Source organism: Quercus robur, chromosome 6 (genome assembly GCF_932294415.1).
Source record: "Quercus robur chromosome 6, dhQueRobu3.1, whole genome shotgun sequence".
In the NCBI taxonomy this organism is placed as follows: domain Eukaryota; kingdom Viridiplantae; phylum Streptophyta; class Magnoliopsida; order Fagales; family Fagaceae; genus Quercus; species Quercus robur.
This window is the reverse complement of record NC_065539.1, coordinates 3080180-3096363: the sequence shown is the minus strand read 5'-3', so window position 1 is coordinate 3096363 and position 16184 is coordinate 3080180. Positions and strand designations below refer to the sequence as shown.

The 16184-nt window shown below is 35.8% G+C and overlaps 3 protein-coding genes and 2 long non-coding RNA genes across 8 annotated transcripts in view; 3 read left to right on the top strand and 2 right to left on the bottom strand.

Annotated features, from left to right (window-relative positions):
• LOC126690611 (uncharacterized) overlaps positions 1 to 638 on the bottom strand; it is a 38555-nt gene extending 37917 nt beyond the window's left edge. The window contains exon 1 of the long non-coding RNA XR_007644678.1: positions 550 to 638. This is a non-coding gene — a long non-coding RNA (uncharacterized LOC126690611). The remainder of the gene's footprint in view (positions 1 to 549) is intronic.
• Positions 1 to 1450, top strand: part of LOC126690610 (L-ascorbate oxidase-like) — a 41465-nt gene extending 40015 nt beyond the window's left edge. For 2 of the 4 annotated variants that reach the window (XM_050385839.1, XM_050385840.1), the window contains exon 6: positions 218 to 1450. In XM_050385839.1, the coding sequence (XP_050241796.1) occupies positions 218 to 1174 (957 nt within the window). In that variant the 3' untranslated portion in view covers positions 1175 to 1450. The remainder of the gene's footprint in view (positions 1 to 217) is intronic. The other 2 variants (XM_050385838.1, XM_050385835.1) reach the window with 2 other exon arrangements.
• A 2777-nt stretch (positions 1451 to 4227) lies between these two features.
• On the top strand, positions 4228 to 6601 carry LOC126689596 (L-ascorbate oxidase-like). The gene is made up of 6 exons (XM_050384831.1): positions 4228 to 4303; positions 4414 to 4694; positions 4810 to 4902; positions 5032 to 5244; positions 5343 to 5522; positions 5654 to 6601. The coding sequence occupies exons 1-6, from the start codon at positions 4228 to 4230 to the stop codon at positions 6599 to 6601; spliced, it is 1791 nt and encodes a 596-aa protein (XP_050240788.1).
• Positions 6602 to 7589: 988 nt separating this feature from the next.
• Positions 7590 to 9240, bottom strand: LOC126690609 (fasciclin-like arabinogalactan protein 21). The gene has a single exon (XM_050385833.1). The coding sequence runs from the start codon at positions 9186 to 9188 to the stop codon at positions 7833 to 7835; it is 1356 nt and encodes a 451-aa protein (XP_050241790.1). The 5' UTR covers positions 9189 to 9240; the 3' UTR covers positions 7590 to 7832.
• A 5305-nt stretch (positions 9241 to 14545) lies between these two features.
• Positions 14546 to 16146, top strand: LOC126690608 (uncharacterized). The gene is made up of 2 exons (XR_007644677.1): positions 14546 to 14916; positions 15756 to 16146. It is a non-coding gene; the product is annotated as an uncharacterized LOC126690608 (long non-coding RNA).
• The last annotated feature ends 38 nt before the right edge of the window (positions 16147 to 16184 follow it).

Genomic DNA, 16184 nt, shown 5'->3' with positions numbered 1-16184 from the left:
TTAGAGTGTAGTACAAATCCTGTGTTACAATGAATCATAACATGTGTATATATAGTAGACTAAACCCTAGACTAATAGACTTCTAGTACAAGTAGGAGACTTGACTTGCACACAAAGTAGAATTAGGCTTGGGCCTATGCTAATGGGCTAATATATCTCTAACATATATGGTTTTGCAACCCCCTGATGATATGTGTCCAATTTTGTTTTTGAGCAGGGTCATAATATGACTGTGGTAGAAGCAGATGGACACTATGTAGAGCCATTTGTAGTGAAAAACCTGTTCATATACTCTGGAGAGACATACTCTGTGCTTATAAAAGCCGATCAAGACCCTTCAACAAATTATTGGATGACAACAAATGTGGTTGGTCGCCCTCCTAATACCACACAAGGCTTAGGCTTTCTCAATTACTATCCAAACCATCCAAGGCGATCTCCTCCCACAGTTCCACCAACTGGACCAATTTGGAATGACGCAACACCCCGATTGGCTCAAAGTCGAGCCATTAAGGCTCACCATGATTTCATTGTGACCCCGCCCACAACCTCAGATAGAGCCATTGTGTTCCTAAACACACAAAATCGCATTAATGGTTATGTGCACTGGTCCGTAAATAACGTCTCTTTCACCCTTCCTCACACACCATACCTTATTGCTCTAAAGAATAAGTTACACCATGTGTTCAGTCAAACCCCACCACCTGAAGGATATGACTTTGTAAACTATGACATTTACAACGTGTCCAAGAACCCAAATGCTACTACAAGCAATGCCATTTACCGGCTAGGCTTCAATACCACGGTTGATATTATACTTCAAAATGCAAACACTCTGAATGTTAACAATAGTGAGACACATCCATGGCATCTCCATGGGCACGATTTTTGGGTACTGGGCTATGGAGATGGGAAGTTTGACATGAACAAAGACCCAAAGAATTACAATTTGGTGAATCCAATCATGAAGAATACAGTGCCTCTTCATCCCTATGGTTGGACTGCTATTAGGTTCAAGGCTAATAACCCAGGTGCTTGGCTTTTCCATTGCCATATCGAGGCTCATTTCTACCTGGGCATGGGAGTGGTGTTTGAAGAAGGAATAGACAAGGTGGGGGAATTGCCTTCTTCTGTTATGGGCTGTGGTGAGACCAAAGGATTTGGCAAGCCATAATTAATCAAAATAAAGATTATAAATACTGAATCATCATATTTTTGCCGTTCACCAGTTGTTCAGAAATAAAATAAAATAAAATTTGGGGTTGTATAGATTATTAACATGTGTAACTCAAAATGCGAAGGTTTTTTTTTTAATTATTATTTCATTTATTTACATACAACTCTTGCATTCGTTATAGTTCATATATATAGAAAAGAAACTCTTGCTTTTCTAATTGTTTGGAATTCACAAATGTATTGTTTGTTCAATAAAGAAAATTTCCTCTCTCTCTCTCTCTCTCTCTCTCTCTCTCTCTCTCTCTCTCTCTCTCTATATATATATATATATATATAAATATAAGTGTGTACTCGCACATATTGATTAATTTATTTATTAAAAATAATTTAATGTGCTAGCAATCACAAAATACTAATTCAAATATTCATTTATTATATTATTGAAATTAACAAATCAAATTCATCATCACCTCAATTCGTAAACATTTTATATTAAAAATTTTAGTTTTTTTTTTTTTAAATTTTTCATACAAAAAATGAAAAATTAACATATATTAATGATGTTTTTCAAGAGGTATCAACCACATTAATCATCACGTTAATTTGTAGGTATTTTGTTAGGGTTTGGCTTACCTTCAATACTTTTTTAATAGAAGGTATCGTTTTATTTTAAATACACAATAGCAAGTGATAATGAATTTTAATCTCCACCTTCTATTTAGTTAGTGGGTAATGTGATAGTTTCTCATTAAAACAGAAGAAAATTCCAGTTAAAAAAATATTGGAGGTAAGTCAAACCCATTTTGTAATAAAATTTGGTAATTGATTTAGGGGAATGTTAACAGATGCTTTAAGGACATTTATTAGTAAACCATTTTAGGAAAAATTTTATAGGAAAAAGAAAAAACAATTAATGTTTTGACTTCTTTTTCTATTTCCCTTAAAAATGGTGTTCAAAACTTTTTTAAAATGGTTTATTAATAATTGTCAGAAAATAGTTTGTTAACAATTACCCTAAGAGCACCTGTTAACATGACCCATAATTTATCACCGTCAAAGTTAAAACCTGTGATTGATTAGAAAGCGCTAAAACTAATATCTTTATCCCATCAAAGACATGAGCATATTCCCATCTCCTCTAGGCCTATCTCATCTTCTTTCTTTCTGGTTGGATCATTTTGTCACAGGACAAGGATGATGGGGTGTAGGGAGTAAGGACCGGAGTTCAAGTTTCCAAGAGGGAATTTCACACACATATAAACTTAGATTAGTTTAGAGTATAATTTCTATCTTGTATAAAAATAAAAATAAAAAATAAAAAAAGAGGGATGATCAAGGCCTTTTTTAATTAATAAATTCATTTATGCAGTAAAAAGGACAAAATTAGAGACTTTTTTTTTTTTTTGTGAGGAAGAGACAAAGTTAAAGACATGAGCTACCCAATAACAACATTAACTAATAACCGATCAAAAAAAATTAAAAAAGAAACTAATAAAGACATGAAAATAATCATTTACAATTATGTATAGTATAAATTCCAATTAAAAGTATCTTGCTATAACATCGAATTTTACATACACCCAAAAAAAAAAAAAAAAAAACCATTGTTATCCCTAACGCCTAACGTGATGTTAAAAAGTAGAGATTAAATTCTATAGAATGTAATGTAAAACCCATGTTTTATCCTTCCAATCCCAATATATCACATCATCTTATCATATATTTAAAAATAAGCACAACTACGCCCAATTTATTCTAATACCCATATATAAATCCAATCAAATTGAGAATTTATTGAAATGTTATTAGGTGTGGTAGAATGTATTGAATCTTAAGTAAAATACTGATGTGACCATTACTTATTGGATGATATAAAACATGGGTTTTATACCTCATCCTTACCAAATTTGGACTTTTTTTTTTTGAGAGAGAGAGTTTCAACCTATGGTATTCGACTTCAGATATATTGGGGTTTTTCCCTTATTTTGCAAAAATAACAACAATATGTCCCTGTTTTGAAACTATTTAGGTCCGTGTTCCTGTTTTTGAAACTCGATTTTAACAGTATAAAACTCGATATCTTCAAAATCGAGTTATGTGTAAATTTTTAATTGAAACTCGACTTTAACAAAGTCAAGTTTCACTTAAATTTTTTTTTTAAAAAAATTTAAGTAGCAAAATATGCATAGAATTCGACATTACTAATGTCGAGTTCCATTTGTAACTCGATTTTGTTAAAATCAAATTTCAAAACAGGGACACAGACCTAAATAGTTTCAAAACAGTGACATATTACTATTATTTTTGCAAAGTAAGGGCAAAAACTCAATATCTCTATGATAACTCTTTAACATCAGAACAAGACACCAATCAGTTTTTAGTGTAAACGGGAATTAAATTTCAGATCTCTTATTTAATTATTAAAGACTTTACTAGTTGAGCCAACTTAAACCCACACCAAATTCAGACTCTAAAAAGTAATTGACATGTAACAAATATCATACATTTCAAATATTTTGTTGTCAAAAATACTACAATTATCAATTATGTATTCTCAATTTTCCTTTTACCTAGACAATATACAAAGAGACAAAAATAGAGACCATGAGGCCAAGTCAAGAAGATTCTTCAGAAGAATCAAAACTACCCAACAAAATTATAAGCTTTAACCCTCTCGTCTAACTTTTGGGCTGTACAATTGGCAAACCTAAATAATCTCACACACACACACACATACACACACAAAAAAAAAAAAAAAAGGAATGGTAAAACTGTAAAAATCTACCATCCTTAACATTAAAGTTTATTTCTCCTGAGTTACCAAAGAGAAAAAGAAGCTCTCATAACCGTGAGGCTTCAAAAACAAACAACAAGAACCGAGACAGTTTTATCATACGCCCGGTGATCCAGTGATATTTTAGAGCTTTTGCCCATAAGACCATAGGCATTGAACTGCAACACTGAATTAAGCTAATTAACCACTCACTCAGGACACTATCTATGGACAGTGATAACCAAATAAACAACCACCCTCATTGGAAGCAAGCGCCAATGGAGAAACCAACAACACCCATTTTTGAAGATTTTGCGGCATTCTGTTGGCAAACAAAGACATTGGATTTAGCTGGCAAACATAAAAAAAAAAATTGTTAGGTTTCATTCTGAACCAATCCTGGAAAACAAATTCACTCAACTAATTGAGCTATCACATAAAATTAAAACTTCAAGATCTGGTAGGGCTTTTGCAATACAGAACAATCATGTTGAAGTTGCTAGCCTTGTATTTTTTCACCACTTTGATACATGTTCCAATTACTGAGGCCAAAATTAGGGAATACAATTGGGAGGTGAAATATGAGTACAAGTCCCCTGATTGCTTTAGGAAGCAGGTTATAACCATCAATGGATTAAGTCCAGGACCTACGATTTTGGCCGAGCAAGGTGATACGGTCATTGTTAATGTCAAGAACAAGTTAATAACAGAAAGCTTTGCAATTCATTGGCATGGAATCCGACAGGTAGATTTACATTTTCCATTTTCCTAACTGAACCATCTTTTGAATGATAAACTTTTTTTTCTAGGTAAACTTTGTATCAATATTATTAAACTCTCATTTGTGCAATTCATCACAGAGAGGAACACCTTGGAGCGATGGAACAGCATGGGTGACTCAATGTCCAATAGGGCCTGGAGACACAGTCACTTATGAGTTCAAGGCTGATAGGGTAAGTGTTGGAGGCCTAAAATCTGTGCAACAAGCTCTTTTTCCATTGTGTGTTTGATTAATGCTACACTTTCTCGTTCGTGTTAGACAATTTGCTCTTGAACCCTTGTGTGTGTGTGTGTGTGTGTAGCCTGGGACTTACGTGTACCACGCACATTATGGAATGCAAAGAACAGCTGGGTTATATGGATCAATCCAGGTATCACTTCCTGATGGAGTTGAGGAACCCTTTGCCTATGATTTTGACCAGAGCATCCTCCTTAATGATTGGTACCATCAAAGCACTTCTGCACAAGCCACTGGATTGACCTCCATTCCCTATATGTGGGTTGGGGAACCTCAGGTAATTAAAGAAAAAACACGCCTAGCATAACAAAATTAATTACAAACTAAAATTGCTCTTGCTTTGTCTAATGGTTACCCCCTCTGACCAATTTTCAGTCACTTCTGATTCAAGGAAAAGGAAAATTCAATTGCTCTAGTGTGACCCTGCCAACCAACATTTGTAATACAACAAATCCAGAATGCTCTCCTTATGTAATAACTGTAATCCCTGGAAAAACGTATCGGCTAAGGATTGCAAGCTTGACTGCTCTATCAGCCCTTAGTTTCCAAATCGAGGTAATTTTCTTGGACACCGCCACAAAAGATCTTATATTGTTATTAGTACATATGATATGAGGTAATACTTCAAATATTTCTTAACTTAAAACAATTGAGCTTTAATATAACGTGTCTTTTTCTACATATAGGGCCATAAAATGACTGTGGTTGAAGCAGACGGGTACAATGTTGAGCCATTTGAAGTAGACAAACTATATATATACTCTGGAGAGACATACTCTGTCATTGTAAAAGCTGATCGAGACCCATCAAGAAATTATTGGGCTACAACAAATGTGATCAGCCGGCACCCTAATACCCCACCTGGCTTAGCCATTTTCAATTACGAGCCAAATGAACCACAGCAATCACCTCCAACAGTTCCACCAGCTGGTCCTGTTTGGAATGATACGGCAGACCAGTTTGCTCAAAGTCAAGCTCTTAAGGCTCGCCAAGGTTACATCCACACCCCTCCCCCAACCTCAGATAGAACGCTTGTGTTTCTCACCACACAAAACACCATCAATGGCTATACCCGTTGGGCCGTAAACAATGTCTCTCTCGACACTCCCGACACCCCTTTCCTCATCGCACTCAAATATAACTTACCAAATGCGATGGATCAAACCCCGCCACCTGATACGTATGACTCTTTGAATTATGATATTAACAACGTCGCAAAGAACAAAAATGCTACTTCTAGCACTGCTATTTATAGGCTAAAGTTCAATACAACAGTAGATGTTATAATGCAAAATGCAAACACCATGAAGATAAGCCATAGTGAGACACATCCATGGCATCTCCACGGGCACGATTTTTGGGTCCTGGGTAATGGAATTGGCAAGTTCGACCTCAAAGAGGACACAAAGAAATTCAATTTGGTGAATCCAGTGATGAAGAACACAGTGCCTGTTTTTCCCTTTGGATGGACCGCTTTGAGGTTCCAGGCTGACAACCCAGGCGTTTGGGCTTTTCATTGTCATTTAGAGCCTCATTTCTACTTGGGCATGGGAGTGGCCTTTGAAGCAGGGGTAGAAAAGGTGGGAAAATTGCCTACATTCATCATGGGCTGTGGCCAGAGCAGAGGATTATGAAATTGACAAATTTAGGGAACACTCATTGTACCATGTTTTACCATGTAGATCCTAATCTAATACGTGCAGTATCTCTCGCTATCTCTCAATTTTTCTTCTATTATATATATTCCTTGAAAGAAAAAAGAAAAAAACTATGCTTTTTGGAGCCTAGCCCTATGATTCTTAAAAAATAATACTCCAAAGCACTATCAATAACATAAAAAAATACATTATCTTTTAACTAAAACAAAAAACATTATCACAATTAAAATTACGCCCAAGACAAAAGCTATAGTCTGACTACGGGATCAAGTGATAGTCTACTGTCCAACTAAAACAAAGAATGACCATCACAATTACAAATCGTAGACTTATTTTGGGCTTGAGTCTCACCAATTACCTTTTTGGGCCTTCATTTTGAAGACCAATTATACTTATTTTGCAATAAGCTCAATCTCAGTCTGGACTAAAAAATCCCACACTCAACAGCTAAACCCATCAATAAAAATGTCCAACCTCGGCCCGCCCAATGTTTTTAACTTTTTCTTCTTCTTTTTTTTACTAGATTAATATAACACAGTCATTTAAATGTATATTAGACCCCTAAACAGACAAAGCGAAAGCAGAAGGATTATGCATAGCTTCTCACTTTTTTGGCACTCTAAAAACTGTTAAATTTCATTTGGAAATTGGGAATTGTATATGTTTTGATTAGTGTATGATTAAATTGGTATATAACTAATGAAAAAAATCACATTACTCTAATTATAACTTGTCATCCTAATAAATTATTTTAAAAAAAATTATGATGCTTTCCTTTCCTACAATTGCTCAGGAAAAAAAAAATCATAGACCATGGGATTTACTATTCAATTTAGGGATAAAGCATATCTTGGATGATATACAATTCAATTCAAGATTAGGAATAAAGCCATGCACCACCAAAACATCATGAACATGGCGTCCATGTCCAAACAATTAAGCAAGAAAACATAGCTTTAAGCAGTGACAAAAGTGACAGGAACATGATCATCATATCAAATCATACACTAGCAGAGTAGCTAGGCTCCCAGGCCTTATTATCAGTACACAACCGTACCAATTCAATGAAAACACATATCAAGCAGAATTGAGAATCGTCTAAAACCAGTACGTACATACAGAACATTCGAAAAAAAAAAAAAAAATCTCAGTTCACAGAGACACGTCATCCATGAAAAAGAAGCTCATCTTGAGGAAAACAGTCTGTTTATCGCAGGCCATGGTGATCTTCGATCTCGACCGTACTCTTGACTTGAGGTAGAGGGACTTCAGCGCAACCTCCATGCCCATCCATGGCGTCACAAACTCCATTCACCGTCCGATCTGAGACCACTTGATCCGCACCGTAATGTCCTCTTCCGAGGATCTCATCATACGCAGCAGCCATTGGATGAAGGTGCGGGAACGGCAAGTACAAGCTGTGCACCACGATCTTGAGGTTGCGCATCACGTCGGGAACCTTAATCCTCACATAGTTGATCCTCAACGGCGCCGCCGAAAATCCTCCTCCACCGGCGGTGGTGATCAACAGAGACTGACCTCGCTCGAGCGTCGGCAACGGCGTTCCAAGAGGAAGCTTCTCAAGGTCCGAGATCGTCAAGAAATGGTTCGGCACGATGTGGAAACGTACGTTACTGGTGTACGCATGCGAGCCAGAGAAGATCGACACGTCATCAATGGCGAACACCGTCATGTTGTTGAGTCCGACGAGGTCATTGTACTTGACCCTCATAGCAAGCGCCAAGATGCTAAACCCGTTGTTACGGAGCCTAAGCATAGCGTCACGCAGCATCAAGCGCATGATACTGATCACAGGTTGAACCAATGGCTGATTCTGGTGCGTACGATCAGAATGAAACGGGAACGACAATGACGTCATCCTCTCGACGTCACAAGAGTACGGCGAGAGCGGAGAGACGAAGCCTTGGAGTCCATGAACAACGACGAGGCCGTTGTTGAAGAGATCAGGATGAGTGATCTCCACGCCTCCGATGAAAACCTTGTCCGCTCCGCCGGAGGCGGAGAAGTTCGAGATCTTGCTAGATCTCTCGGCAGTGACGGTGATGCAACGGCCGGGACTCAAGGTCTCGATCTTGGTACCGAAAGCGAGCTTTCGGAGATAGTCGATGGTGAAGAGACCAGGAACGAGGTGTTCGCGAAGGAGGTTAGGGATGGAGCAAGAACCGCAAGAGCGGAGAGAGGAATCGGAGGGAGCGAAGAGAGTCGAAGGACCAGTCCAGGCCGTGGAGGCGGTTGAGTCGGCGAGAGATGGCGCGGCGATAGCGAGCTCGTGGAAGCCAAGGTGAGATAGAATCGGAGGGAGGAGAGTTGTGTGTGAGAAAAACGAGTGGTCTTGGAGTTCTTGGTTACCACTTGTTGTTGGTGGTGATAGTGGTTGTGGTTGTGGTTGTGGTTGTGGTGGTGGTGGTGGTGGTGAAGTTGAAGGTATTGAAGGAGTTACGATTTGCTCTAGGCCATCAATGGCGGTGGCGCTCGGAAAAGTGAGGAATGTGAGGATCAAGATCGCAATGAGAATCACTGCAAATCGCAGAGAGGTCGCCATGGGAGAGAGAGAGAGAGTATTCACTGAAGCAAGAGAGTGAGAAATGAGTGAAAAACTGTGAAATGAAAGGGAATGAAGGAATTTAGATATTTATATGTGAATCTTAGTTGGGGGGGAGTAGTACGGAGTGTACCGGAATTGGTTACAGGAGCATCACGCGCGCGTGATATAGGCGCGTGGTGTGGGGACTGGGGAAGCATGGCGGTTGCGTGGGTTGTTAAGAAGGTTCTTGAATTTTTTTTTCCCTTTGATTCAGTTAGTTTTGGCGGGAATCCCTAAATTTGTGAATCAGGTTCGGGTTGGTTTAATCAGACTCATCGAACGGCTATTATTACAAGCCAATGGGTGCTGTTATTCTTGGGCAATGCTACGGTTTTTCTTTTTCCCCCTACAATTCTTCCAATTTAGCAAAAAATTCCTACGGTTCCAATTATCAAAAAAGGGGTTTTCAATCAGTAATTAGAAATGTAAAAACGAGTAAGGAATCAATTTCAAGAGTAATGTTACGATGATAGCATCCCAGGCTAAAGACAAATTATCCCTAATAGCCCATAATACAACAACTACTAATATACAAGTAATGCAAATCCTACTAACTAATTACCAAAGTGATCTTGAGTAAGAGTGTAAGACCCACTCCACCAAACAAGTCAAAGTCTTCCTGAGAACTCTCTCTGTATTGAATTTAACCATACCTATTGGGAAAGAGATCCAATTTTTTTTTGGTTTTTTGGGTTTGAGTATTGAGTGTTGTTTCAGTAATAATAATATTAGAAAAATTTTAGTAGCTTAGTGGATAATGTCCTTGACAACGTGAGAGATTGAAGAGTATTTCTATTGAAAAATCAACTTAGTTCTAGAGGTTCAGATTACCCAAATCATATGTATAAGATTAATGACCTGTTTGGGAGTTTAAAAAAGGAGGGAGAGTAGAGTAAAGGGAGGGAGAGTAATTCAATTACTTTATTTGGAAGTTTTTTAAGAAATGAGGTGGAGGGATTTGGAGGGATTCAACTACCTCTAACCCCTCATTTTTAATTCTCCCAAATTGGAGAGATTTAGAGGGAGAGTAGAGTAGATAAATTATTGACCAAATGAATTCTCTAATTTATCCTTTCTAAATTAACAAAATTACAAACAGATTATATAAATAATCTTTGTTTGTTTCCTTAGAAAATTTGAGGTGAATGAAAAAAAAAAAATTGAATCTCACTATTTACCTTTGTTACTGACTTTGCAAATAAGGCAACCCAACAAGAAAAATTCAAGCTCACGATGAAATACAAATTCCATTAGAAATTGAAACCCTAACCACAAAATCAAAAACAAAAAACAAAAAATAAAACAAAACAAAAAACAAAAATTAAAAAAGAAGCAAAACGATTCGGATTGAACCTACAAAACGCTATTGCAATAGCAAGTGTTGCCGAAATTTTTGAGAGCGAAGTAGCGTTCGCCTTCAAGGAACTGGTCTTTGAGAGCTTTCTCGAGCTTCGATCCCGTAGCACCCATGAGAGCGCGTTGCTCCAACTTTCTGGTCTCTGTCGACACAACAAGCGACAACAATGACGAGTACTCACCGTGCTCTGACATCACGATGGCTCGCTCCGACGAGTTCTCCTTGGGGTTCGCTTTCGCTGGGAAAACCTCTTTCTTTCTTTCTTTCTTTTCTTTTTTTGGTTAAACTCTTTCTTCTTCAACACAACACAGGTATATACAATAAAGAAAATTTAATTTAATTTTTATTATAATTTTTTTTTGAGGTAATAAAAATTATTTTATAATAGTTAATAGTAGTTATATATATATATATATATATATTTGGTGTATAGTTTTATACTTTTATTAGTGGTATTTGATGGAATGAAAATGTTAATTAAATAATTATTTAATCTAACAAATTAATCATAGACCAATGTTGCAAGTCCATTTTCAAATAAGGGTAAATTTGTCTATTTAAATCATTTCCTCTCATTTCCATCCTAATTTTTAAAAAATCCAAATAAGAGGAATAGCTAATTACTCTATTTCCTCTTACTAATTTTAAAAACATCCAAACAAGATGGAGGATAACCATTCCACTTTACTCTCCTCTCCACTACTCTCCTCCCCTCTACTCCCCTTTACTCTTCTCCCTCCCTAAACTTCCAAACAGGCCATAAAGATCAAGGAACTACCCTTAAAAAAATATAAATAAAAAAACAAGATCAAGGAACTAAGGAAGGCAGTGTGGACTAAATTCTCAATGTTGAAAGTTGAAACTAGTCAAACATCATCAGGGGCGGCATTAAGGGTTGTTCAACCCCTGACTTGAAAATAAAAATATTATATACAAAAAAAATATTTTTTATTATCTTCCTTTACTTTAAAAAATATTTTTGAACACTCTAACTTAAATTTTGCACACTCTAATCACAGATAAGTCCAACTCAAAACTAAAGAATAACACAGGCCAACCTAGTCTAAAACTAAAACAACACAAATCAGCCCATCTTAAAACCAAACAGCAGCACAAATCATATAGATTTCTTTCTCATGAATCTCATCTTATCTCAGTTAATTCTCTAACTATCTTGCTATCTTTAACTCTAAGAATAAAGAGTGAATATTTGTGAGTTGCAAGTGTCTATTTTATTATAAATTTTTATTATATGTGTGAATGTGTTTAATATTGATTATGAACATTTTTTTTAATAATTTTTTTTTTGTGTGAATAGTGATGTATGCGAATGTGTGCATATATAGTACAAACATGATATAACTTTATATAATTTAATTTTTAAAAAATACAGAGGGTTTATAATTGTGGTTGCACGATTTTCCTGGCCCAACTTATGTTGATTAGGCCTTGGCCCAAAGCGCAACCCACAATAAATATTTGTAGAGGATTGGTCAAAGAACTTGGCCTCAGTGAACTTGTTCGGTCTAATGCATGGACAGTATTGTTTGCAAAAAGAAAATAAAAATACCAGAATGGATCTTTCTCAAGTCTGATTTTATTTCTTTTTGTTCCTGATACAACTCTCCCGTCCCCTTCTTTGAGGGACTCCACTACATTATATATTTCTCTTCTTTTCATCTCAACCTTACACCTGTTGACCATCCAAGCATCCACTTGAGTACCTGTCCCATCAGACGCCCTTATCAGTCCCTTTGTGAGTTGCAGAGGCCAAGGCGGTACTGTTCAGGAGTCTTTTCCTCATTAATGCGGCCAAGAGGGTGGTTGGGGCGCAATTAATGCGGTGGTAGCCTTCCGTGAGATATTTTGGATTTAATTCATTTTATATGTTGGGAAGATGAGCTGAAATGGCTGGGGAAAGTTCCTCGTCTGGGTTTCGTGATGTCCGAGGAGGAGTTACTCCTCGGATAGGTTTCCTTGGCGCTATTGGGGTTGAGTAACGCTTTATATGAGGCTTCTCTTTGGACAGGACGCTTCTCGGACGGACCTGAGTTTGGAATAGCCCATCATTTTTGGGCCGGGCCCCACAGTAATGATTCAAAATATGAAAACTCGTAAAAAAATTGTAAAACTTTATGCATTTCTTTTTTCTTTTTTTTTGTTGGTCACTCGATCTAGTCAAGTTTTATTTTAATTAAATTTTGTTTTAACTTATATTTCTTAATGAATCCTCTCAATAAAATTCCTAGAGCCGCCATTAAACATCATGATATACCATAAAATAAGTTAATCACAGAACAAACATTCAATTACTAAATTACCCATTAATTATTATTTGTAATTGACCTGCATAGAAGTATAGGGACTGAGATTACTAACATCAAAGGTTAAGATTGAGAGTTGAAAAAAAAAACAACTTTCAATCTAAATCTTTAAATAAATAAATAAATAATAAAAAAGAGTAAAAGTAAAAATATTTGTGTGTGGAGACTGGAAAGGTATAAATTGCACTGAGTAGGTATCACACCCAATCCAAATCTGCAATATAGAGTACGTGCTATCATGTTACATCTTCCTAGCTGACCCTAGGCAATTGTAACAACACCAATGACCAACCCATGCCATTTCCACTAGACCCCAAGTCTCCTTTATACAAAAAACTTTCAAAAAGGCTTATAAATAAATGACCCTTCCTTTTGTTACACACGCAAGGCATAAACCAATGGCTTTTGTTTCGCCACCCTGCTAATCTCCTTCTTGATCTGGTGAATATCTTCTTTTGAGTTTTAAGCTCCAATTTGATTATTTTCTATCTCACAAACACGCATAAAAGTAATAGGCCTTAAGTTACACATGAAAAAGATAGATAATCCTACGAAATGTCAAGTGATATTCTCTAAGTGTAGAAGCAGTCTGTTCAAGAATACTCATGAACTCTCAGTCCTATGTGATGTGGATCTCGCGTTCATAACCTTCTCTCCTTCTAGTCAACTTAGCAAGTTTTGTAGCCAAAAGATATGCTTAATTCAACCAATTGCCTTTACAAACTCCCTTTCATTTTAAAAATCCTTTATTTAAATGCTCCATTTTATTTATTTATTTATTTATTTATTTATTTATTTCATTTGAAGATAAGAGATTTCGGTATGACATAAAGACTTGTATGTTTCATTATTTCACTACCAAAATTTTTTTTTAATGCAATTTCACTACCAACTTAGTTGTTATAAATACTATATAATAGTTTGAAGAAAGAAAAAAAAATATTTAATAACAACAGTTATTGTTATGGACCTTATGGTTGTTCTTTTATCATTTATGAAATTGGAGATGCATTAACATAACAAAAATAGAGTTACAAACACTGATACATCAACAAAGGAAATCAAGGATATGTCGACACTAGGCCATTCCCAACATATTGCATACAAAATTTGGCTAAGAATTATATAAAATACTAGTAAATTTTTTAATGTATTCTTTTATGTTTGACTAAAATATCTATACGCTGGTTATCTTCACAATACACGGGCCATTTTTTTATTTAACGATAAGTCAAATTTCTCACATAAGTAACTACATCAACTCTTGCAAAGTCGTGCAAAATACAAAAAATGACTTATTTTACACTTTTTCAGGGCCGGCCCCTAGGCCTAGGCTATTTAGGCTATAGCCTAAGGCCCCTAACATGGAAAGGCCCCCAAATTAAATATGGGGCAGTAAATTTTTTTTTTTTTTTTAAGAAAAAATGTGAGTTAGGTGTACCTTTTTTTCCTAAAGCCTAAAATATTAGAGTTATGGTAGTGTATTACATAAGTCTTATAAATTGATATGGCACTAATCACATAAAGTAATTTAATACTTATTTATTCTTTTGTTGAAGTGTCACATTATTGCCACGTCAGTTTGTAAACTTTTGTAATAAAATTTAGGGAAAAATGCCCATACATCCCCTAAACTTTGGATCAGTGGCTGAAACACCCCCCTAAACTTTTTTATTAGCCAATTTACTCCTTAAACTATACACACTTGCCAAATTAATTCTTTAGTTAGTTCCACGTTAAAACACTAACGGAATAGGATGTGAAGTTTAAAAACTAATTAATTCACACGATGGAAATAAGAGAGGAAAGACCTTGGTCTAACCGGCAAAGAAGAGAGAGAAAGAGGCGGTAGAACTAGAGCCACCGTGGAGCGACGCTGAGTTCTTCATCCGGCGGTTGTCTCGCTCCCCGTAGGCCGTATCTTCAGGCCCTGGTACGTGCAAGTTTCTATCGGGGTTGAGTCCAGGATCCAAATAATCACAAATCCTTTCAAGCAATGAATAGGGTGAGTCCAGGTTTTTCTTTATTTTTATCTTTGAAAATGAAATTTTTAGATGTTTTGGCCCATGGAATTTTTGGCTGTGTAAAATTCTTTCCACTTTTTTTTGGTTTTTTTTTTTTTTTTTAGTTCCTTTGATACTCGTGGATTTTTGTGATGATTATGGTTAGATATTGATCAAATGATGTAGATTTAATGAATTTTGTGTTGGGTCTTTAGGATTCCATGGCTGATTGAGTTCTCAACTTAGGTTCATTATTTGTGCATTTCAATTGTTTGGTAAATTGTCCCAATGATTATGTGATATGTGCTTTCTGTTCAATCTGGTGGGGTTGTTGCTGGTAGATGTCGGAGTCTATGCTAATCCTTTTTTTTTAAATCCAATTTGGCTTTAAATGACTTGGTTTTGTATTATTAGTCTCGCTGTTATGTAAGCTAGCAATATTTGTTTCAGGTGAGAAAGAAAAGGCATAAACATCAAACTCAACTTGTACCTTGTTTTAATGACCTTCATTTTAATTAAGTCTAGGATTATATCACATGGCAGGGCAGCTTGAGGCTCCATGAGCTTCACTAGGCTGAGGAAATATTCAAAACATAGTTTATAGATTGAACATTTTATACACATATTTAGATTTGTTATTATGAACAAGAATAGGCAAATAAAAATAGTTTAATTATTGGGCTCTCCTTTTTTTAGGATCAAAATGTTAGACCTGATGAAAAATTGAGTGAAATCTAAATGCTTGCTAATGACTTCTCTCATTGTATTTCTAATGACTTTATGGCCTTCACATGAATCACATCTAGTTTTATCTAATTTCTTTTTTAATTTTCTCAAACAGATGTAAGGGATCAAAAATGTGTTACAAGTTGTAAGTTGCAACCTTGACATCCGATTGGAAATGTAAGACTTCAATATACTCTAAAATAATTGGAGTTGCAAAGAAAGATGGAAAAGACCTGGGACTTGAGGAGAAATGCCAACCAATGTGTACTCAAAATTGTATCTTGCTTAGTTAAGTGTTCAATGTCAATGATGTAACAATTATGTGATGATAATTAAGTGTTAAAATGTATTATGAGAGGTGCAAGGATATGTAATAGTTTTCATATATGTAATGACTAGTTGTTTGTAATATAATTATGTTTATATATATATAAAACTAACTCAAATTTGCATATGAATTGAAGGATATGCAATGCGGACCTTGTTTGTGATCATTTGTCCACAAACTATTTCGTTTTTCTTTTTTTGAGAAGCTATTTACTAT

What these genes read in the sequence shown, in the direction of transcription:
- LOC126689596 (XM_050384831.1), top strand. Translation starts at nt 4,228, where the DNA reads ATGGAGAAACCAACAACACCCATTTTTGAAGATTTTGCGGCATTCTGT. An exon ending in AAAGACATTGGATTTAGCTG is followed by an intron (nt 4,304 to 4,413) that starts GCAAACATAAAA and finishes AAGATCTGGTAG; the next exon opens with GGCTTTTGCAATACAGAACA. An exon ending in TGTGGGTTGGGGAACCTCAG is followed by an intron (nt 5,245 to 5,342) that starts GTAATTAAAGAA and finishes ACCAATTTTCAG; the next exon opens with TCACTTCTGATTCAAGGAAA.
- LOC126690609 (XM_050385833.1), bottom strand. Translation starts at nt 9,188, where the DNA reads ATGGCGACCTCTCTGCGATTTGCAGTGATTCTCATTGCGATCTTGATC.